Source organism: Sebastes umbrosus, chromosome 6, assembly GCF_015220745.1.
Source record: "Sebastes umbrosus isolate fSebUmb1 chromosome 6, fSebUmb1.pri, whole genome shotgun sequence".
NCBI lineage: Eukaryota > Metazoa > Chordata > Actinopteri > Perciformes > Sebastidae > Sebastes > Sebastes umbrosus.
In genome coordinates, this window is record NC_051274.1 from 27,023,063 (window position 1) to 27,047,691 (window position 24,629).

General features: G+C 44.5%; 1 protein-coding gene across 2 annotated transcripts in view; it reads left to right on the top strand.

Moving 5' to 3' along the window:
• Positions 1-565: 565 nt before the first annotated feature.
• celsr3 (cadherin, EGF LAG seven-pass G-type receptor 3) overlaps positions 566-24,629 on the top strand; it is a 125,538-nt gene continuing 101,474 nt past the window's right edge. For both annotated transcript variants that reach the window (XM_037772995.1, XM_037772996.1), the window contains exon 1: positions 566-6,421. In XM_037772995.1, the coding sequence (XP_037628923.1) occupies positions 670-6,421 (5,752 nt within the window). In that variant the 5' untranslated portion in view covers positions 566-669. The remainder of the gene's footprint in view (positions 6,422-24,629) is intronic.

Here is a 24,629-nt window from a genome sequence, read left to right on the forward strand (position 1 = left end):
TTTGCAGCATCCAGCATTGCAGGATTTGTCTGTATGTACTGTATCACCTTGGTAAAGGATGTCAGACCTGCAGGGCTATTTCTGCAGATGATAATTCTTTCAGATGATACAGTGATGACGGTGTGATTGTGTAAAGATATACAGGCTATTCCTCCTATCCATCCAGTTGTGGATATGGCTGCCTGTGGGTGCATGTGTAACAGCCCTGCGCACCGGAGCCAACCATTAGAGAGAGAGAGAGAGATGCATGCAATAGGGGGAGGGGTGGAGAAAAGAGAGGAGGAGAGTGTGACTGTGTGTGTGTGTGATAGTAGCCTACCACCACACACACACACACTTTCGGAGGGTTAGTGTGTGTTTCAGCCAGTCAGTCAGAGTGAGTGTGTAAGCCATGTTGGATGTGAATGAACGGGAGGAGAGATGCTGCTGCCGCGCCGCCGCCTCTAACGCTCAGACCTGCAGCTCCAGCAGCTCCACGGACCGCAGCTCAGGGTAGATGCCGGAGGAGAGACGGGGGAGCCTGGGGGAAGGTGTCGGGCGGTGCCGGCGGTCCTGGAACTGGAACTGGCCACTATAGCCGAAACGAGAGAAGTAGAGAGTAGCGAGAGAGAGAAAGAGAGAATAGGCTGGAAGAGAGGAGGGAGTGACGGAGGAAAGGGAAGAGACTAAATGGCTGCACCGCTACCAGGCTTCACCTCGTCTCTGGCTCTCCACCTGCTTCTCCTCCTCCTCCTCCTCGGCCCTTTGTTCGCCCTCACCCCGGGGACGGGGACTACAGGAGGGACCCCGGGCCTCTGCTACCGAGACGCCGGTAAAGGTAAAGTGAGCCAGCAGCAGCAGCAGCAGCAACAGCAGCGGAGTGAGGAAGCAAGGGAGGAGTCACCGAGGAGCAGCTGGAATCTACGCCCGAGCAGGTGCACCGTAGAGCGGATACAGAACGAGGGATGCTCCGGAGGAGAGCAGCAGAGCGCAGGGGGGACGTTGCTAGGATACCACCAGGAGGATGATGGGGCATGGATGGAGAGACTGGAAGGAGTCGGGACGTTTTGGAGGAGTGGAAACGACCCACCGGCACCATCACCATCACCATCACCTCCTCCTCTTCCTCTCCATCTAGGTATTAGGAGCAGGTCGAGCTCTGATGGAGGAGGAGAGGGAGTGGAGAGAGGGAGGAGGATGAGGTGGAAGAAGGGCGTTGTTTCTCCTCCACCTGCTTTCTCTTCCTCCTCCTCGCCGGTTCAAAACGGCACAAAACGGGCAGTACAAAGGACTAGAGCGTCGAGGCCACACCTCGCCAAACGTGGAGCCTTTGTGCACGCCTCTGGCCTGTGCAGGGCACCCGGAAGTAGTGGAGAGAGGAAGAGATGGGGAGAGGTGTGTGAGTGGGCTGGTGAGGTGAGGAGGCTCCTCTTTGCTCCATGGTGCTCCCTGACACCCCTGCATCTCAGCCCCGACAAACAAGCCCTCTCCCCGGCCAACAACCCCTCCTGTGGCCCCTTGCCAACCGGTTGCATTCATCTTCCTTCTGGATACAATTCACCCCACAGTGAGGCTTCAAACTCCTGCAAATTTCATCCTTGTTTCACCAACAATTCAGATTGTACCCAGGGATCAAAATTGGACTACATTTGTAATTTTTCCACCACCAAAACCTGCAAATTTCATCCCCGTTTCACCAACAATTCAGACTGTTTGATCCAGGGATCAAAATTGGACTACATTTGTCATTTTGCAACCTCCCAAACCGGCCACACAGATAAAAAAAATCACCCAGTTTACAGGAGCAGCAACAATAATAATAAGGCTGGGGATGCTGATGGGGGCTCCGCCAGCGTGGACAGGTGGGCTGCTAATTGTTCTCATTTGGAAAGGCACAATGTTATCGATCCCAGCAGCAACAGAGAGGAGGGGGATGATGATGGCTGTTTGACTGGGTGCATTAAGTGCAGGGAGGGGGTGAGGAGGAGTGGGGGAGATGAGGAGGAGGAGGAGGAGAAGGATGGGTACAGATGTATTGCACCGGCACTGATTAACCTCAGTACCCTGGCACGTCTAGATTGTTGTGTCCGTGAGGCGAAAGCGAGGTATTACCACGCCAGAATTATGGATAAGAGGAGGGAGGGAAAGGCTGGGGTGAACCAAGGCAACAAACACATTAATTTATCTAATTATCCGGATAATGATTTGGCTATTCCGATTCTTACGCTCCCATGTAAGGCTGATAATGAGCTTCCGCATGGGAAATCAGCACCAGCAACCAGAGGGCAGAGCAGCCAAACCCGGGGAGGGAGCGGGGAGGTTCCCGGTGGTTGCTTTGGTTGTTTGGACAGAATAGAAATAGGGGGTGGATATTTAGCAGAGTTTATGGTCCCGGTGGGAGTCATAGCTCAGAGGAATCCCCCCATCCAATTTCCCCCCAGAAGCATCACAGAGACGCACGGCCAACGTTTCCTCTCCAGCAAAAGCGCATCAGAATATCCTGGCCCGGTGCTCGATACGCCCCCTCAAACACTAACAGGCGATTATGCAGAAAGTGGAAAACTATCCAACTCGATCCGTCTGTGTGCTGAAAAAGTAACTCCAGAGTCTGCCGGTGACTCAGGCTTTTTCTCGCCTGTTAAATCTCCCGGTGTTGAGTCAGCCACATCTCACTCTGCAACATCTTTTAAACCACCGCGTCTCCTCTCTCAGCCTGATGACACCACAGCTAAAAAAAACACGTTTTTCTCGGAAATGAACCTGACCACATGGCAGGCTGACTCTGCACTTCCGGAAACTAACCTGACCACATGGCAGGCTGACTCTGCACTTCATTTTCCCTCTGTGAAAGACGTGAGTTCAGCTCCTCCAGACTCCCAGCGCGCGTTTTTGTGGAGCAAATTCAACTCCAACAGTAATAATAACAACGAAGAGGGGGAGATAAAGGAATATGAATCTGAATTAGAAAAATCGCCTTGGCACGGTCAGACACAGCAACAAGACATGTGGGAGAGCGCGTTGCGAGAGTTGATCAAGGCAGGGTGCACTGACAGTATGTCCACCGACTGTTCAGCCACCGAGCAGAGGGACGGCGCGCATATGCAATTAAAATCCGGTAAGCAAGTGCCATTACAGCCCGAAGGTGTCAGACAGTCAGATAGGCGGCAGATGGGGGCCGAGGGAGAAAGGGAGAGGGATGCAGAGAGGGAGGGAGAGGGCTTGGAAGGGTCCGCTGCTGTTGCTGTTGGGGGAGGAAAATTACAGGTGGGGGAGGGCGAAAGAGAGGCGCGGCTGATGGGAGGGAGAGTACCAGGGGGAGAAGAGCAAGAAGAGGAGGAGAGGGAGAGGGGAATAACAAAGGCAAGCCAGGCAGCAGAGGAGGAGAGAGAGGCAGAGGAGGGAAAGGGTCAGGATAGGGGCAGTAGCACCACCACCATCACCATCACACAGTCAGAGAAAAAAGAGAGCCAGGCAGATGAAAGCTATGAGGTGGGAGAGGGGGATGAGAGGGAGGTGGAAGGGGAGGAGGAGGAGAGGCACAGCACAAGGGGGGAGAGGAGCCTGGAACGACTGATAATAGTAGCAGATGATGAAATCTCACAGGGAGAGAGGGGGAGGAGGATTTTGATGCCGTGGCCTCGCTCTCGACGTGCAGCCAACAGACACCCCCATTTCTCCCAGTATAACTTCCAGGTGCAAGTAGCTGAGAACCAGCCACCCGGCACCTCGGTCATTATCATGTCCGCCTCAGACACAGATGCGGGAGATGCAGGTAGGGTGAGCTACAGCATGGCCCCGCTGATGAACAGTCGGTCATCTGACTACTTCCACATCCACCCGGAAACAGGTCTCATCAGCACCACTCAGATTTTAGACAGAGAGCACATGGATTTGCATTACTTCCGGATCACAGCTACTGATTTCGGCTCTTCCCGCCTCTCTGGCACCACCATGGTGGCCATTACTGTTTCAGACCGGAACGATCATGCTCCTATATTTGAGCAGACAGAGTACAGGGAGACGATCAGGGAGAACGTAGAGGAGGGGTATCCCATCTTACAGCTGAGAGCGACAGACTTAGACTCCCCATCCAATGCCAATATCCGTTACCGCTTCATCGGTGACACCGCTGCGATGGCACGAGCTGCCTACGAGATTGACCCACGCTCTGGCCTCATTACAACCCGTGGAGCGGTGGACCGGGAAAGCAACGAGCACTACACTCTACTGGTGGAGGCCAGCGATCAGGGGAAGGAACCGGGGCCACGCTCCGTTACTGTTAAGGTTTTCATCACAGTTCTGGATGAAAATGACAACGTGCCACAGTTCAGTGAAAAGCGCTATGTGGTGGCAGTGAAGGAGGATGTAAGGCCTCACTCTGAGATCCTCCGTGTGAGCGCCACAGACCGAGACAAGGACAGCAACGCTGCTGTGCACTATAACATCATCAGTGGTAACAGCCGTGGACAGTTTTCCATCGACAGTGTCACTGGGGAGATCCATGTTGTGGCACCGCTGGACTATGAGTCCGAACGGGAGTACACGCTCCGGGTTCGTGCCCAGGACAATGGCCGGCCACCTCTCTCCAACAACACCGGTATTGTCAGTGTGCAGGTAACAGATGTCAACGACAACCCGCCAATCTTTGTCTCCACGCCATTCCAGGCGTCTGTGCTCGAGAGCGCCCCAGTTGGTAGCTCCATCCTCCACATTCAGGCCATTGATACAGATTCTGCTGATAATGCCCGTCTGGAATACAGATTAACCGGCACCAGCTCTGACACACCATTCGTCATCAATTCTGCAACAGGCTGGGTCACTGTGAGCTCCATTCTTGACCGAGAATCTGTGGAGCACTATTTCTTCGGCGTGGAGGCGAGGGATTATGGCCTGCCACCTCTCTCTGCTACAGCGAGTGTTACAATAACAGTGATGGATGTTAATGACAACCGCCCTGAGTTCCTCCAGAAGGAGTACTACGCTCGCCTGAATGAGGATGCGTCGGTCAGCACCAGCGTATTGACAGTCACGGCCGTGGACCGTGACGTCAACAGTGCTGTGACCTATCAGATAACAGGAGGAAACACCAGAAACCGCTTTTCCATCAGCACAGCAGGAGGGGCTGGACTTCTCTCGTTGGCTCTGCCGTTGGACTACAAACAGGAGCGGCGTTACGTTCTGACGGTCACCGCCTCGGACCGCACGCTCCACGACATCTGTCAGGTGCACATCAACATCACAGACGCCAACACTCATCGGCCTGTATTCCAGAGTGCCCACTACTCTGTTAGTGTGAATGAGGACCGACCACCTGGAAGCACCGTAGTTGTGATCAGCGCCACAGATGATGATGTCGGTGAAAATGCTCGGATCACATATTTCCTCGAAGACAATATCCCACAATTCCGCATCGACACCGCCACAGGGGCTATAACGCTCCAAGCAGAGCTTGACTATGAGGACCAGATGACCTACACTTTGGCCATAACAGCCAAAGACAACGGCATACCTCAGAAAGCAGACACTACATATGTTGAGGTGAATGTGAATGATGTGAACGACAATGCACCTCAGTTCCTCAGCCCCAGATATCAGGGAACAGTGAGCGAAGACGCCCCTCCCTTCACCAGCGTCCTCCAAATCTCAGCCACTGACCGCGATGCACACGCCAACGGTCGTGTTCAGTACACGTTCCAAAATGGCGAGGACGGGGATGGAGACTTTACCATTGAACCTACATCTGGCATCGTCCGAACTGTTCGCCGTTTGGACCGCGAGAGCGTGCCGTTCTACGAGCTGACGGCCTACGCCGTAGATCGAGGCGTGCCCCCTCAGCGAACCCCAGTCCACATCCAGGTGACGGTCCTAGATGTGAACGACAATGCCCCTGTCTTCCCTGCTGATGACTTTGAGGTTCTGGTGAAGGAAAACAGCGCAGTAGGCTCTGTGGTAGCCCAGATCACAGCCACTGACCCAGATGAAGGCGCCAACGCTCAGATCATGTACCAAATCGTGGAGGGCAACATCCCTGAGATCTTCCAAATGGACATCTTTTCAGGGGAGCTCACTTCACTCATTGATCTTGACTATGAGGCCCGCAATGAGTATGTCATTGTAGTCCAGGCCACCTCGGCGCCTCTTGTCAGCCGGGCCACTATCCGGATCCGATTGGTGGACCAGAACGACAACTGGCCCACTCTGCAGCACTTCCAAATCATTTTCAACAACTTCGTGTCCAATCGGTCCAACAGTTTCCCCAGCGGGGTAATTGGGAGAGTACCCGCCCACGATCCTGACGTGTCAGATAGGCTGTACTACACCATCGACCAGGGGAACGAGCTTCACCTGCTGCTCCTGAATCACACCAGTGGAGAGATCCGACTGAGCCGAAAACTGGATAACAATCGGCCGCTGGTGGCTCCCATGCTGATCACTGTCACAGGTAAGAGACCGTGGAGGGGGAAAAGGGAGGGAGGGTGTGTGTGTGTAGTCGGTTTCGATTCCCCTGTAGCTTTCTTCACTGTAACAAATGCTGTGAAGATAAAGACTCTACAGGTTTGAGTGAGAAAGAACTGTGATAAGACTGGATGACATTTGGTTGAGCTCTGGGCATTGCTTCTCTTTTGTCTCTTCTTCTGGACTTGTGTGCATTAAGGAATGAGAATGAGCTTTTTGAAACACATTCAGCTGGTTGTGTGTGCAGGAAGCTGAGTGAATGAGTGGGAGGGAGAGAAAGCAAGCAAATTTGATTTGTTACCTGTGTCTCAGGCATCTGCATGTACCCGAGTCCCTCAAGGAGTAGGCTCTCGGGAGAAATTGTGTGTGCATGTGTTTGTGAGAGAAATAAAGACAGCGACAGAGCTGTTGCTAGATTTACTTGAGAGCATGGAAGGTAAACACGTAGGAGATTGATTGGTAGTCGACTTAGCAGAGTTTCAAAGAGTGGAAGAGGTGAGAAAAGGATGACGAGAGAAAAAGGGGTGTGTGATGCTGAGTGTGGATGTTGTTTGAGAAAACGTGACAGTACGGAAGTGAGAAAAACGTGCGTGAGAATAGATAAATATTTGAAGGCACGTCTGTCAATGTGAGATTAATTAGTAGTTTTTTTCACATCAGTAAGCATCGCAAGCAAACTGGTGTAAAGCAGGTATTTTATTGCACCCAATTCGACTGTTATCAGGCTATTAAATAGGCGTTATCAGTCACTATAAGCACCATAATAGGGGCCTACTACGCTCACTACGTTCAACACAATCTAACATGTTGTAAAATGGAATGAAACGTCACGTTTTTAACACAAACAAAAAGGCTTCTTTAGGTTTAGGCAAAAGAAACAGTTAGGTTAAGGCAACAAAATTACAATCTCTTCAGGTTTAGGCAATGAAACTACAACATCTTTTGGTTCAGGCAACAAAACTACAACATCTTTAGGTTTAGGCAACAAAAAAAAAGTTAGCTTTAGGCAACAATTCTACAATTTCTTTAGGTTTAGGCAAAAAACAGGTTTAGGTAATAAAACTACAACTTCTCTACAATTAGGCAAAAAAAACTGTTAGGTTTAGGCAATAAAACTACAACTTCTTTAGGTTTAGGCAAAAAAACGACCTGGTTAAGTTTAGAGAAAAACATCGGTCACTAGAGGTCGCTGTCGTGTTCTTTTATACCTTCTTTCAGTGATCTACCATGTGAATAGATGATAAAACCTTCCAGTGGGTGTAGTAGGCCCCTATTGACCCACATCTATGGGGCTTATAGTAACTGATAATGGGAATTTAATAGTCTGACTGTTTATTTCGGGCTTGTGCAATGGCAGTTTTGCTGGTGGAGAAAGAGCTGTGTATATGAGCAGTGATCGGTATCACAGCACCACCCACGCTGTTTGATTGACAGGTGATCTGGGCTGAACACAGTCCAAGTTGCCATAGCGATTTGGTAAAATTAAAGAAAATCTATTTAGCAGGGAAACGAGGAAGCACACAAGTCCGACTGGCAGAGCCGTTTGCTGTCACTTGCTGTTAAATATTGAAATACATCAATACTTCCTTAATGTGATTTATTTCCTGATGGAATAGGAGAGTGAGGGTCCATCTTCAGTGTAAACCCATGGGTTATTAGTATGGAGAGAGAAACATGCTTTGATTTTCCTGGAAAATAGCCAGGAGTCGATTTCATTCAAATTCGTTTTTAGGTGTATTTTGTTGTTTATTTGTTCGCATTTCCAGGCTTTAGCTTGAAGATAAAGGCTTCCTAACAGCTTCTTTGCTGTCAGTGATCAAAGCCGTAGAAACCGAATGAGGAAAAGAAACGAGAGCAGCAGTTTAGTGCTGCGTTTGTGTTCTGGCTTGGGAGTGTGTGTGTGACCTGCTACCCTATTTACTCTGCTTTTATACCAGCCTCACTGGTGGTGACGACGATGCACGCTCATACATGTATTCAGTTTGGTGTCCGTTAAGAGTTAGTGAGTGAAGTGAATGAGAGAGCTAGTGGTTAAGTTTGTGAGTGAATGACTAATCTGTGTTTGAGTGAGTGACTGAGAGAGACAGTAATCGAGGGAGTACATGAAAGAGAAAGTGACTGAGAATATGAGTGAGTGAGTGAGTGAGTGAGTGAGGTTAAACGTTAGAGAGTGACTTATCATATGAGAGAGTGCACGAGTGGTCAAATGTCTGATAGAGTGAATGAGTGAGTGAGTGAGTGAGTGACCAAGTAATACACTTTGCCTAGCTGCTTGTTTGGCACGCCCTCAAACAAAGCTAGTTAGAGTGGAGCTGGAGCAGAGTCTGAAGAGTTTGGTTCAGTTGACTAATCGCAACAGAGTGTACATGTATTCAGTTTGGTGTCAGTTTAGAGTTAGTGAAGTGAATGAGTGAGCGAGTGGTTAAGTTTGTAACTGAATGACTAATCTGGGTTTGAGTGAGTGAGTGAGACAGTAATCGAGGGAGTACATGAAAGAGAAAGTGACTGAGAATATGAGTGAGTGAGTGAGTGAGTGAGTGACTTAGTGAGGAAATAAAAGAGAAAGCGACTGAGTAAATGAGTGAGGTTAAACGTTAGAGAGTGACTTATCATATGAGAGAGTGCACGATTGGCCAAATGTCTGATAGAGTGAATGACTGAGTGAGTGAGGAATCAGGCAAACCTGTGTGTGTGTGTGTACCATGAACTATATGTATGTATGTACAGTATGTGCCAGCCTTTGTCTCCATCTGTCTCTTCCAATGTGCATCCAGCTCAGTTCAACCAGACGTGTGGATTCATTTCCAATTGTCTCGCTGTTTCTCTCACTGTGAAAGTATTTTACCCTATCTCTCTCTCTCTCTCTCTCTCTCTCTCTCTCTCTCTCTCTCTCGCTCTCTCTCCATCGCTCCAGGATTTGACAGTTATGAGATTATAATGAAACAACAGTCAGCCAGAGTCATGCTCGGAGCAGAGCTGTCACTTCCATTGTGTGCTGTGTGTTATCTGTGACTACCCGTCCTTCCTCTTTCCCACCACTTTCTTCCTCTCCTTTATTCTACCCATCCTCAAATGAATGGATGGATGAATGAATTCTTCCCAGTTATTCCTTGCATTTCTCTCTCTTATTTTTCATCATCCTTCTTTCCATTTGTTTCTTTTCCCTTCTGCCTTTTCCGCTCCTTTAGTTCTTCTCCTTCTATCCATTTCCTCAGTCTTATTATTTTCTGTATTCACCTGCTAGACCTCTTTTCTCTCTATCTCTCTCTCTTTCCTCTTCCCTTCTTCCGTATTCAGTAATCCATCCTTCTGTCCTCTTCTCTCTCCCTCAATACTTCCCTGTAATCCTCACATAACTCTCATGGGCTGTGTCTCTTCCATGGCATATCCTTTTCAACTCTGCTACTCCTCTTTCCTCCTCTCCTCTTTTCCGCTGTCTGCCCTCCTTATTTCCTCTCCTTGTGTGTGTCTGAATGTGTTATGTGTTTGTGTGTGTTTCCGCCTGATTTTTATGCGTGTGCGTGTTTTAACAGTGTTTTCTCGTAGCGGAGAGATTTCTCTGTGTGTACGTGCTTGTGAATGATTTGTGTTTGCACATCGTAGTCGTGTGCACACGTGCGTATTTGTGTGTGTGTGTGTGTGTGTGTGTGTGTGTGTACTCTCAGGTGGCTCAAAGCATTGCACTTGAGAGTGTATTCATACTTTTTCGATGAATAATATCTATGCATGCCAGAGAGTGCTGGGACTACACTGCTTCGTGTCTTGCTTTCTTACTTCCTCGGTCTTTCACACTTTCTTCTCTCTCGCTCTCTCTCTCTCTCTCTCTCTTTCCCTCTCTCTCTCTCCTACTCTCTATCTCTTCCCCATTCTCAGTTAGCTCCACTCTATTGATTCTCAGGATAATTCCCATATTTATGGTGCATAGAGATTAAACGCTGCATCCGTGCTCGTGTTGCCAGCAGTTTAAGCACACAGACACACACAAATTTGCATTTACACACATGAAAGTGGCTTTAGGGTCAGTTGGTTGTAGCTAGTAAAGAAAAAAAAAAGCTCATTTCAGCTTGGCACCCCGAACAGCATCAGCTCAAGGTGCCCTTGAGCAAAGCAACCCCCAACTGCTCCTGTGGCCGGCAGCAAAGACTGTGGTTGTACTGGCAAACTCCCAGTTTGTGAATGTGTGTAGCAGCTTGAATAAAGAGCAGAGCTCTGCAGGAAAAGAAAACATGGCTAACTAGACTTCTTTGGGGAGATGAAGGTTGAAACAAAGACTTTGTGTGTCGACATGTTGGAAAGACCTTGTTCAGTTGGCCTTTGTTAACATTTTGACATGTGACAACAGGAAAAACACCGGTGTAAATAATAAAATTAATGATGGCTGAATTACATTTAGCTGCTTCACTTTCAGGGTCTTGGTGTTGCTTTTTTGTAAAGATATAGACAAGTAATGTCTACCAGAGCAGAGAATGAAGTCACTCTCCCTCTGTTTGTGTTGTAATCTGAGGTTCTCAATGCTTTGTTTACGTTGCCAGTCCGGCAGCACATGCATGTTACTGCATGTGAGTCCCAATGCGTGTGCCTAACTGGCTAGCTAAACGCCGCCGCTCTGCACCGCGTTCAAAAGACGGCTACAACTGATATCGTCGTCCCAACCCACGGCGTTGTCGCAGAAGCGTAATGCCCACTCTCCGGTTCCCTCAGTTTAACACTGTTACGATGTCAGCACTGTTGCCATTGTTTGCACCGTTTGCGCTGTTAGCACTGTTAACTGCTAGCTGTCGCCATGTTGAGAGCCATGTGGAGGCAATCCCTCAATCATAGATATGCGCTGACTTTGGAATTTAGCACCTTTAAAGGTCTAGTGTGTAGGATCTGGTGATATATAGGGGTGAGGTGAGGAGATTGCAACCAACTAAAGCCTTTCCCGTGTGCCAAGCATGTAGAAGAAGTATGGTGTCCGACGCGAAAACGTGACTGGTCCTCTCTAGAGCCAGTTAGAGCAGAGCCAGTGTGTTTTTGTGCGTGGGAAGTGAGTGGTGAGGTGAGAGAGAGAGAGCGGTTGCAACAGCAGCAGCGAGTAACGTTATCGACTCCGGCCCAAGCAGGAAAAGTTAACAAAGTTTGGTTTGTCCGTTCTGGGCTACTGTAGAAACATGGCGGAGCAACGTGGCGGACTCTGTGAAGAGGACTCGCTCCCTATGTAGATATAAACGGCTCATTTTAAGATAACAAAAACACAACGATTCTTAGTTTCAGGTGATTGTACACTAAAGAAAACATACTTATTAATATTATATTCCATTTCTGCCAATGGATCCCCCTAAATGTTACACATTGGTCCTTTAATGTTATTGGTATCACCTGTGCTTTTCCTACTAGTCAAAATGTGAAATTAAAACGTATTTGGTGCCATTTGTCTCAATCTCCTGTTTGGTGTTTGAAAAAGATACCATAGCCTAATTGTTGAGGCAACTATGTGCTAACTGTGCACCATGAATATACTTACAGTACATACAGGTCATTGTACTGATGCTAACGAGAACCCCACCAATGTATTATGGGTGAGTAGGCTGATGATGTGTGTATGTGTAAGGCAGCTAATGCATTTATATGTGGGTCAGCTGAGAAAGGTCAACACCCAAGAGCATAATGTTCTGAATTATTCTCATTTTACATAATGTGTTTTTTTTTTTTTTCCAATATTACAAGCATGGAGATAAATGAGGGGAGGGTACAGTTTACGTTTTAAAACAAGGATGTAGAAAAATAAAAGGGAACTGATGTTAAATGTCATGAACCAGGTTTAATGTCATGTTGTGATGAAAACATCACATCACGTCGGTTTTCCTCCGACCCCCCAGGAAGCCCTACAGTTTCCGTTTTACCACCAAAACAAAGTCGTTTTTATATAATAGCCTTTTGAAAAGTGTTGTTTGTGTTTACCCCCAGTCTCCCTATTGCTCTGTATTGATTTGACTGGTCAGAGGCTGCCACAGCTTTATACAGAGAGAGAGAGATAACTTCAATGTTTTAACAAGTAATACAAATTTATTCATACATACATTTTACAGGCCAGTACACAATGCTCAGCACTCTACAGGCTATATATTGTTACCTGTTATGAACATATGTTTTATTAGCCTACAAAATGTCAAATCTTTATACATAACCTAACCTTATCTACTTACAAAGGATAAAGAGAACCCGCATGAAAAAGTAGTACTAATGGGCTCAAACCCACATCCTCATGAGCCCACAGTACTTACTACAACAACCACGATGACCTACATGTACAGTACATACTGGACAACCGCGATCTAAAGAAACTTTTACCAGCCCGTTCGAATCCATTAGAAGTACGCTCTTTAGGCCAGTCAGGGTCAGGATGCGTCTACCACCCGTCAGGAGCTAAGTGGTTCAGGCCGAGCAGAGAAGGTTGATGAGTTTGACACAGTTTCAGAGGCACAGAGAGCCAGATGGCAGGCAGTTAGTGTACTGTAACCATGACACCAACGCTGGGACCAAACCTGTGACCTCAACAGGTTTTTACCAGTGTTTGTCCTTTCATATTTTTAAGCTTAAAGGGGTTTTGAAGTGGGGTAGTATGAGGTATTTATCCATAGTCAGTGTATTGCCTACGGTAGATGACGGTCGGCACGCCCCTGGTTTGGAGAAACAGACAGGAGTTTTGGCATGGCAAAGCAAAGTAATATACTGCTGTGGACGGGACCGACAGCAAAACTTATTTCAGTCACCTAAAAGAAAGGCCCACCTAAAAAAAAAATCAATATCTGTTTAAGTGTACGCTATATTTAGAATATTTTTGCCGGTTTACCTTGCCATGAGACATCTATACAGTCTACGTTACCGACGGGGAACTGAAGCTGTTATCTATGCTCTAAAGCAACCAGACTCCATTGGAAAAAACAGTAATTTTATCTCACAAAAAACGGGAGTTGCTGGTCTACCGCTGCCTTGATAGGTTAGTTAGTTTGTGTTATTGTGTGACTTTGGTTAGTTCGTATTCACCAAATTCCCACAATACCACAAACAAACTAACTGATCAAGGCAGCGGTAGACCAGCAACCCCCGTGTTCTGTGAGGTAAAATAACAGTTTTTTTCAGTGGTGTCTGGTGGCTTTGGCGAGAGCATAGATGGATACGACGGCTTCAGTTCCCCGTCAGAAAGGGCAGTCTGACAGCAAGCTAAACCAGTGAAAATATTCTAAATATAGTGTACACTTAAACTGATATTGATTTTTTTTAGGTGGGCCTTTCTTTTAGGTGGCTAAAATACGGTTTGCTGCCGGCCCCGTCCACAGCAGTACATTGTTTTGCTTCCGTGCTGGTACTCCTGTCTGCTTTTCCAAACTGGGGGCGTGCCGACCGTCATTTACTGTAGGTAATACACTGACTATGGATAAGTATCTCATACAACCCCACTTTAAAACACCCAAACTATCCCTTTAAGCTGTTATTCTGCAGAGGTTTTTAGCTCACTGAGGGCCAGTCTGTCTATAACACCCTCACATAGTTAAGTGCTTTACAACTCAAGGCTTGTGTTAAAAGGAAAGTGGGCTGTCCCCACGGCTTAAGTAAAGGGCTTCTGTTATTTTATGCAAATGAGTAAGGGTATTATCAATGTATTTTTCTCTGAGACGTATAGAGAGGAATCAGAGTGACAGTTAAACGCACTGATAAGGTGACTGTTTGCCAGCTTTCATTTATCCAGGATTTGTTAGATTTGCACTCAGGTCTCTTTTACTGTAAATGCCAAGTTACTTTGCATTCAGACAGCTGTGCACATCTCCATCTGGGAGCTGCCCTGAACAAATACAGTCCATTTGATACGTCTCCTCTGAAGGATAACAATGTGGTTTGAGTGGCAGGATGACTGTTGGGAAAATAGTGATACATTAGGCAGCATTATGCATAGGGCATTGCTGTGACAGGGAAAATTCAGGCATGCTGTGCTGCCATGTGTGCATATTTTGACAGAAGTTTTCAGGGAGTTGAAAGCATCACACGTTTGTGTTCCCTGCTGAGAGATTTGCAGTTGGTTTGGGAAGCCTCTGCTCCTGAAATCTGCTTCTCACACTTTCTTTTTGAGTAGACATGAAAAATGTGTCCACTTAAAGCCTTTAAATAATACGACCTCATTATACAAACAGTGAATAGAAGAAAAACAGCTTGAGTTACAGTCATTAGAGATTTGCTCCACTAAGTGTCAGCCTCTGTTTTTCATTACAGAATGATTTTTATTGTAATTATACTCAGGTACAATGACATTTCGCAGGCTTCTCTCAATGTAGTTAAGAGAAAAAAACAAATAAATAAACCAGTGAAAAAAAACCCCAGTAACATTAATAAAAAATAAAATAGAATACACTAGTTAACTTAAATTGGAAATGGATGGATTTTATTTAAGAAAACAATATTACTTAAATAATGTTATTATTATTATTATTATTAATAATAAATAAAGGCAGTGATGAAAACAATAATAAAAAAATAGAAGGCACTAGTTAACTTAAATTTAATAATTCTATTTAAGAAAAATATTATTTAAATAATTTGTTTATAAATTATTATTATTGTTATTATTATTATTATTATTATTATTATTATTATTATTATTACATTTAAAGAATTATTATTTGCACACTGTCAAAACAGATCCATGCATTTTTTTTGGGATTATCAAAAAGCTGTGTCTAACTATGACTACCCAGTTCCCCAAGAAGCTAAACTACACAAAGTTCTCCACACTGCTCTTCTGTACCCGAACAGAGAAAGCCATACAACTTACTGTACATACATCACTTCATTATGTTATGCAGGCTGAATAATGTATCTGCTCTGATAGCATATTCAGCCTGCGTAATGTATTAAACTCAGGAGAGACAGGGTTCAAATATTCAGACTCTTGGCAGCAGAAAGTTACAGAGTTGTATTACAAACTACCTCTATAATTTGCTGGAATAGTAGCCAATCATGAATGTTTGTGATAAAGACGCGGTGAATAATTAAATGTCACACACAATGGAGAAAATGAATGCATCTTTTTTTCCCCGGCTCTCTGCTACGCTCCAGCACCTTGCAGGTTGTTTTTGTACTTTGGCTTTATCTTTAATTAGGATGGCTGACATTCATCCATTATATTCTGTTAGCAGTCCAAAATCAGACTGTTTGTTTACACCATTTGTAGCTAAACCTACGAAAAGTAATGCACTGTATATTTGTATATCCCACAAAATCAATTTGTATGTAATCCACGTAATCGTGAACCAGGAAGTATAAAGAGTGACAAACGCCGTGTCAGGAGGAGGTTGGGTTGGATGGGTGGGTCAAAAAACACCAGACTTTTGGAGTCCAGCATTTGTGTCCTGTGTGAAACCAGAAGTAAACTTATTTGTCACGTAACTTCTGTACTTAAGTTACGCCACTTCCATAATTATTTTAACCTAAACCACGATCTTTTCCTAAACCTAAGTAAGTAGTTTTGTTGCCTAAACTTAACCAAGTGTTTCCTGTGAAAACAGAAGTTTATTTTAAAAAGACTGTATGCATTTAACGAACAGAAATTGACACGTGTTGCTGGACATTTGAAGGAATACAAAAATGAACAAAAAATGAGAAATAACTTTTTGTAAGATATCATACGAACTGTTTTAAGAGGATACGTTGACTGAAAAACCAAGTACAGGGTAACATTTTTACAGAGACAACGGCACCAAATGAGGAGAAAAACTTCTTCTGCAACACTCTATTATGCAATAAGGCATTAAGACACCAGGACATTATTCACATTTTAAAAATTAAAAACCATCTTTAATTATAAAAACTGCCTGAGGACATTTGATCAAGATCCAGCAAAACTTTATCTGCAAGCAAAACTTATTTTAGCATGTTAATAACTGATTTACGATAATTCAAATAGATAACTTCAAGTACATTACATATAAACAGTGTTTATTACCCAAAGGCCAGGTCTCCTGACCCTTCAGATATCAAAGATCCAAAATGCTAAGATGGCAAATGGAAATATAAGTGTTCATAAATAGCATTTTAATGATTTGTTTGCGCTGGGTTCAGGTTCAGTCCACATCAGCCACCGGGGAGGACTGAGAAGCACGATGTGAGGAAAATTAGGAGAGAACATCAACTGACTGGAACGTCCACGCTATGTTTAGCATCGTGCCATCAATAAATCATTACGGCATTAGCGTTACAACATTAACATGATTACTGTAAACAAACGAGGCCGCTGAAGAGAGAGAAGCTGGACAGTGATCCAGAGACACCGGGGCTGGTTTGGATGAGTCTGTTGAAGTCTGTTGGATTGCTTCAAGGCTATAATGCATTGCAACGCAAAAAAAGAGTACGCTGTTCAGGTCAATCAGGGTTGATTTGACATGTGATCAGTTTTTATCACGTGGTTCATCATAATCACCACCTTTTTTAAATGAGTGAAGTGTGAACTGTGCAGGAAAAATGACATGTCGCTGCTCTTTTCAGCTGCTGCTGCTGTTAATTGGAAGTTAAGAGCTGCTGCCAGCGTTGGTGTTCTGTCTCTCTTTGGGTCGGCTCGGGACGGGTCGACCACATTTAGGTCTAATTATCCTCGGGCCTTTTTGGATCGGGTCTGACTGCTCTTTCAGATTGGGTTTCTTTCCATGTCTTGTTTTGGATTGGATCCAAAATGTCCTCTTACGTAAAAACAGTGATGTCCTTCGATTTCTACTGTGACTACATCCCTTCACATGCTCTTCTACGTCTGCGTTGGATCTCTGATTCAGTATGTGATGATAGTAGATGGAAAGCTGTATTGACGAAGCAGCTATCTTGATCCGTTAGTGATGAGAGTATCTGGTTTAAGTTGGAACAGCTGTCTATAACTAAAGGGTTGATCATCTGATGTACTAGCCCATTTTCATTCCCAGGGCGCCAAATACCGAGGCTTTGTCACAGCTGTCAGCGTTCGGTACTGTCCCATAAGGCACCCTTCAGCGCCGGTATGAGACAATAAACGCTCCGAGAGTGTGACATAGTTTGAAGGACCGGTGTGTGACATTTTGGGGGATCTATATATTAATAAGTATGTTTTCTTTAGTGTATAATCACCTGATAATAAGAGTCGTTGTGTCTTCGTTACCTTAGAATGAGCCCTTCATATCTACATCGAAATACTGATAACTTTTCCTGCTTGGGCCGGAGTTGATAACGTTACTCGCTCCTGTCGTCGCTGCTCTTTCTCTCATGCTTCACCACTCACTTCCCACGTAAACAAACACAAGGCCTTCATCCAAGAGACCGCTGTTGGTGTCCTGTGCCTTAAGTTTCACTTTCACGTTACAATCAGCTGTTCATTCGTGTCCCGTGTTCGCAACGTTCTGTGTCATTTTCACTGTACGAATGTATTAGTTTTAAGCCAGACCATGTTGTTCTTTTCTAAACCTAACTAAGTGGTTTTGTTGCCTAAACCTAAAGGGATGCCGAGGGGCATGACAAAGCGACGGTATGTGACAAGTTGGGATGAGAACGTGTTGAATGTACCCTGAGGCTGTGTGGCCGCACCTGCAACATTTTCCATTCTCATTTCGTTTTCTATCTGTTTTACTATGCTTGGTTGGGTGTAGCTGGGGAAATTGGATGCTTGTATTGTTTTTCCCCTGAATACAATCACAGCGAACAAAAATTCATTTCTCAGTTTCAGTTAAAGCTTTTCCTTTTAGAGGACAGTTTCCACAATTTTCCTCTCTCTAAGTTGTGAACATTAATAATTATAATTCAAACATTATTCAGTGGTGTGTATTCTCTCTGGCATGTTGATTGGCATCACAGGAGTCCTTTTCGCTGCACGTACCGTACTGAGCAGACCATTACTGCTGCACTATTACATCGCTCGGCCCCACAGGAGAAATTGTTTGGAAAATTTAAATTTGGGATCTTTTCAGGCAAACCTCGCAGTGATGGGAGCGGTGAATGCTGCTGCAGACACACCCTGCCTCAGGTGCTGGAGTGAGTTTTCAGCCCACAATGTTATGCTCCAAAATACCAAATTATTTAACTCAAAAACAACAACCGCAGATAGGTTGAAGCCCTGTTTACAGCGCCTGTGGACAAGAAGCATTTCTTGTTATGCATGAAAAATAAGTAGAGCGTGGTTCTGCTTTTTCCCTCCACACAAACGTAATGTCTCTGTGGTTGAGAGAAAAGACTAACAGCACCGCAGCACCACAAACAGAAGACAGATGCAAGATGGAGGATGATGCAGCTGCAAACAGATGTCACGTCTGCATGTCAGAGAGGTCAAAGGGTTGATTTGTGTTATTTATCCGTACAATAGACACAAGGGTGTGTGTATGAATGTGATGTGGGCTAAAAGTGAGAGTCCCTGCATGCGAGAGGGCTTTTTGTGTTCGGTGTGTGTGCGAGTTAAGTGTATCTGGTTTAACGTAAAGGATTAGTGCCTCTGTTGTAAAAGGGTGGTTTAAACCATTATGTTGCTGTGTGTGTGTGTGTGTGTGTGTGTGTGTGTCGCCCTGTTCTACTTTGCACTGAGTATAATGAGTGCCCAGACCTCAGGGGTAGAAAAGGCTTTAAAAAACAAACAGAGCGCAGAAATCAGCTGTCAAGCCAACGGCCTGGGTTGTGTGTGTGTACGTGTGTGTGTATGTGTGTGCACTTTGTAATGATGCGTAAACAATATTGTTAACGCTTGTGTTATTTTACTGGCATTAATGTATGACTCGCCTCTCTCTGCATCTATCCATGTATTCATTTTATTTATTTGTATGAAGTGCCATTTTGACTGTCTCCCTTCATGGTACGTGTCCACAGGGGCGTTTTTATCGTGAGAGATCGCCTCGCTTCCCAGCATTGAACGCTTGATGGGCTGCCACTAGTCAAAAGGCCTACGCACCTGCTGGTTGTGTTCTTTTATACCTTCTTTCAATGATCTCCCATTTGAATATATGATAAAACCTACTAGTGGGTGTAGTAGGCCCCTATTGACCCACATCTATGGGGCTCATAGCGACCGATAACACCTATTTATCAGTTTGACAACGGTCTAATAGGCTGCCTAATTGGACGAACGCTTTCCCTCATGGGCTGCTGCTCCCAGCTTTCAAACCGGAAACAACATGGCGGCTCGTTTTTGAAACTTTCTTCTCGTATATCATGAAAGTAGTTCACTGAAAAGTGTTTCTGAAAACATTAAATGCAAGAAATAAGCTGAATCTGTCCTTCATTTGGATCGACAATGGTTAGTTTAAAAGTTTCTTGGGAGTTTCCAGAGCTGATTTGCATAAAGTAGCCTAGACCTCAACTTTATGCAAATGAGGAGCGGCCAATTTGACTTCCCGTCTCTCGAATCGCACCGCCACGCTACTAGAATGCATTGCACGGCTGCTTACATAGACAATGAATGGGAAGTGTGGAAAGGACGGAGGCTGTGGACCATCACTCTCTCTCCGGGAGTCTTTATTTTCAGGTGGCTGTTCATCAGACGGTCCTTTGTGTGCTCCGTTAACAACCTCAAACTGTTTATGTGTGATTAAAGCACGGCAGCGTTCCTTCAGCGGCTACTGCACTTATTTATTCTCCTGACCTGCCGGCGTGTTACACAGCTGGAAACATACACACTTTTTGCTACACAACTTGTTTTGAAAACTCAACCTGCTCATGTTTTTTATTAGGACTTTTGGAGGACGGTGAACACAGCGGAGAGGCAGGAAAAAGCCAAACAAAGGGATGTGACAACACACTGTGAAATGGGATTTAAAACCATGTGCGGACTGTGAACTAATGGGCTGAAGGCACCGTGACGGTGTTTAGTGTGTTTCAGAGTAGCAGCACATACGGCTTTTGTCCAGTCTAAATCCAATTTTACTGTTTTGGGGTTTTTCATGCTAGTTGTAATATATCTCCCCTTTTGGGCTTTTTTTCCCTTTTAATCCCAACTCCTCATAGTACCAAGAGTGCATACAGTGTAACTCCGACTCCAGTGTCAAGGCCATGTGTGAATGACTGAATGGATTTGAACCTCTAACCCCGGCAGTGTTCGCTTTTACAGACTGAGAGCCACAATGAATGATAAAAGAAAATACATGCCCCCTGATCCCCATTCAGAACACATTTTAAAATGACATAAATGCCTGTTGGTAAGATGTGAACTTCGATACATTCATGCAAAACCTACTCAATGGATATTCAAGTTTTTCCTCCCACAGTAACAACGGGAGGACGTTTGAATAAAAGAGACATTTAAATGCTGTAAACTGAATGGATTACAGAACAGTTTGCTTTTGCTTTTACAGCGAGCTGCTCCTCCTCTGAGGCCTTGAGTCTGATGTCTGCTGAACAACTCTCTTAAATACATGTATCTAAAAGCCTACATATGAAACACGATTTATAAATGATATGATAGACCGTCTTGAAACCCCAGATTTGTTGTTAAAACTAGGGTTGGTAATGTATTTTAGAAACATTTTTTGTTATATTTGTTGAAATTCTCATTACATCCCGACAGCAATAAACTAATCAAATGCTCTGAAAAAAAAAAAGGAAAAATAAATCTGCTATCTGTGGCTACAATAAGCCCATCCAATCATTCAACCTGATCTCACAGAAGTGACATTACGCATGTCATGAGGACGCATTTTAGGCTTTTTGCGTGTCATTTGTACGCCGCGCAACAAAACTACGGTAACGTCCACAGTTAGGTTTAGGAAAAACGTCATGGTTGTGCTTAAATTAGGTACATAAACTAAGTGTAATACATACGGAAAACATGTCACAAACATCTTTCTCACTGTTTATTCTACGTCACTAGCTCTGACTGTAGCATATTTACACGAATGCATTTACATTGCAGTCAGTACAGACTACATGACGTACTAATGACACACCAAAAAGCAAGAACGACGTACAAACTAAACGTATAGGCTATGATGTACTGCATACTAAATGTCATAGTACAAATGTACTTTACCATTTTGTCCCAAGAGAAAATTGTACAATAAGCGCTCCAACTGATGTCAATCAAACTGCAACTATAGAAGGCCACTGCCAATCAAACTTCACAAAGAGAAAGCTCAATGATTTTCAAAGATGTAATGCTTTTTTTATCTTCATCAAACTGTCTCACCAACATCTGCAGTGTGTTTTAATTTTCTCCACCTCCTATGTGCAGCTCCTCTGTTTCATTTCTCACTGTGGTACAACCGGTTACATCAACAGCACATCCAAAAATCAAGCATTTCTTGGAGGCTTTTTTGAAACTCAATTTAGTCATTTTGAAAACCTGCAAACTGGGAAGCAGCTTGTGTGTCTATCAATAGCCATGTTGTGTCGCTGATGTGTCTCTGAGCAGGACACGACGCAGCTTCCTAGACATTTGTTGTCTTAAAAATGTAACTATGAAACCACAAAAGTGTGTTTTTTTAAACAGTTCCCCTTTAATTTCAAAGCCTCTGTGAGTTTTGTGAGGTTTTTAGTGAAGATAATGAAGTCTGTTTGGCTGCGATAGAGCTTTTTCTCACATCTTCACGAACCACCTGAGCGGAATCTCCAAACCTTGGCATGCTTTGCTCTGTGACTTTTCTTGCTTTCTTCCTTTAAGGAAAATGCCAGGGCTCTGCCTTGTGACCCATCCTGCTGTCCTGTATCGCAGCTTTTAAAAGATGTTTCTGTGGCTGTTGTCAGCTCCAGCTGTGGGCTTCTATATTGTACGCTACTTTGCAGACTATTTCCGTCTGGATTTCCAGGAAGCGAGCTCGGGATGCTCTGACATTCAAGAAGCTTTGAGTGTGTTATTAGTCAGGCTACCTGGCGCAGGGAGATAGCACTGAACTCCTTCAACCCTTTGAGTCGCTGGGGACCGTGTACCCACAAAGCATCTTAGAGCGGGAGCACTGATCAGAGGCCAGCCTCTCTCTCACGGCGTATTGATGTTCACGCATCCATGGGACCTCGCTGATGATTCCAGATCAGCGTGTTTATTCTTAGAGGCTTTATGCACGCCAGCCCCGAGCTCTCCTCCATCTTTGAAGTGCGGACACACGAAGGGGGAAGTGTTGGCCCGAAGCCCACAGGAGCCGTGAAAGCTCGCAGAAGCTTCTCTGAGTTGTTATTTACGAAATGTTTTGTTTTCCCGGGGTGCCAAAGACGCCGAAATAACCTTCCATTTGTGGGGATTTGAGTTTGGAGATTATTAATGTTTTATTGTTTCCATGCACGCTAAAGCAGAGTGCCACGGAGAGAGGGCGATGCATTAGTTATGACTTCCTGGCTTATTGGGAAGTTATGGACAACGGGATTCAAAAGTAATTCACAATAGCTTTATGTCTTTATATTTCACTGAGATAGACCTGATGCCTCTTGATTTAGTTCTGGATATGAAGGCGTTCTATCCAAAATGACACATCAGCCCTTTTACAGATGTGAGATATTGTCTGACAAAATGATTGACAGCTGTGAATCCTATAAGCTGGGAGGAATTTAAAGGATCGTAGGTGACTTACACTGGATTTTCTCTCTTTATTGAGCATCAGTATTGGCCCTAATATAGAGCTTAACCTTATCTTTGAAATGTTTAGCATTATCAGATCAATATACTTAAATTGTGGCCAAGTCAGGGTGTACATTTAATCATTAACTATATCATAATTTCTTCAGTTAATAAATAATTAGAGTTATTTTCTATAAAGTACAGGGATGGATGTGTGGTGACCATTACTGACTGGTATTTATTTTACCTTTTTGTTCAAAATGTTGTCAAAGGGCCAAATGAAAATACATCAGGGGTGTCAAACTCATTTTTAGTTCATGGGCCACATACAGCCCAATTTGGTAGCCCAGTAAAACCACTGCATTATAACCTATACATATCAACACCTCCAAATGTTTCCCTTTCTTTTAGTGCAAAGAAGTACATTCTGAAAATGTTCACAATTAATGGACAATCCATTTACAAAACCTGATGATGAACAACCTGAGATGTCTCGCTGATCTTTTGGCTACGACTAAAAGCAGACTGCTGTTTCCTCAAACCTGCCAACGATTCATTTATCTTCTCTGTTCTCAGTTGTCCTTGCAAGTTCTTGTATTTTTGGCCATGATGAGTCTGATAGTGGCGCCCAATATTATATTCTTTGAGCATTGCTGTGAACACACCGAGCACACTGGCTTCCCATTTACCTTTGTGAAGAAATAGGAACTAGGAACACCCGACACTCTGTGTCCACTTTTCTCGTTTTTGACAAAGACGTTTTCCAGCTGCGGCTCCTGCATGAATAGTATATGTTTGACAGCATTGTGTCACGTAGCCTGTACGTAAGCATGTGGGATCTATAACAGTGTATCCAGCATAGAGTCTGTTACTCTTATTAAGACAGAGCGACCCCCAGTAGACAGAAAGGATTAGCAGTGTATTTTATTGAACAAGACTCGGTCAAAACCGAGTATGTGGCTGGACCGTGTATGGTCAGTCTGGGAATATGTGGCTAAATTGTTATACAAATAGTTAGTGGTCATGTCTATAATGTTAAATCCAGCGGTACAGGTCCGGGGAGGACACTAGTGGACGCGCTGCTCAACCAATCATGTAACTTCATCACTCAGTTGGTCAGTTAGTCAGTCAGTCGAGGAATCAATGACTTCTCTGCAAATTTCACACTTTGCAAAGTCATCCAGTGGACCGGATTGGACCCCTTGGCGGGCTGTTTCTGGCCCTCAGGCCTTATGTTGGCCACCCCTGATATAAATGGACAATTTGTCTAGCTGATAATGTTGCCTGACATTTTGTTGGAAATTAAAATTCTTTGGGTGGAAGACGGTCGGATGGATGGCTTTTATTAACAGAAGGGAATCAACGTCAGTAAAGGTTACATTTCAAAATGATGTTTCCTCATTGAGGTGAAGTAAGGAATCCCTGCATACAGTTTCTAACACTTTACTTTTTTTGCACACTTTCTTGTGGAAAAGGATGTGCTTTTTAACACAGCAGGAAACATTATAATTAGGTCTATAGTGTTATACCAGATTTTTCCTGAGATGCTGCAACGACAATCCTCAGTTGGCTAACTTGTAACAGAAAAAAAGTAAAATCCTACCATGCAGAAATTTTGGAGAATGACCTTTATGTTTCTGCAGACTTATTGGTTATGACTTTTGTGTTTCCAGTAGAA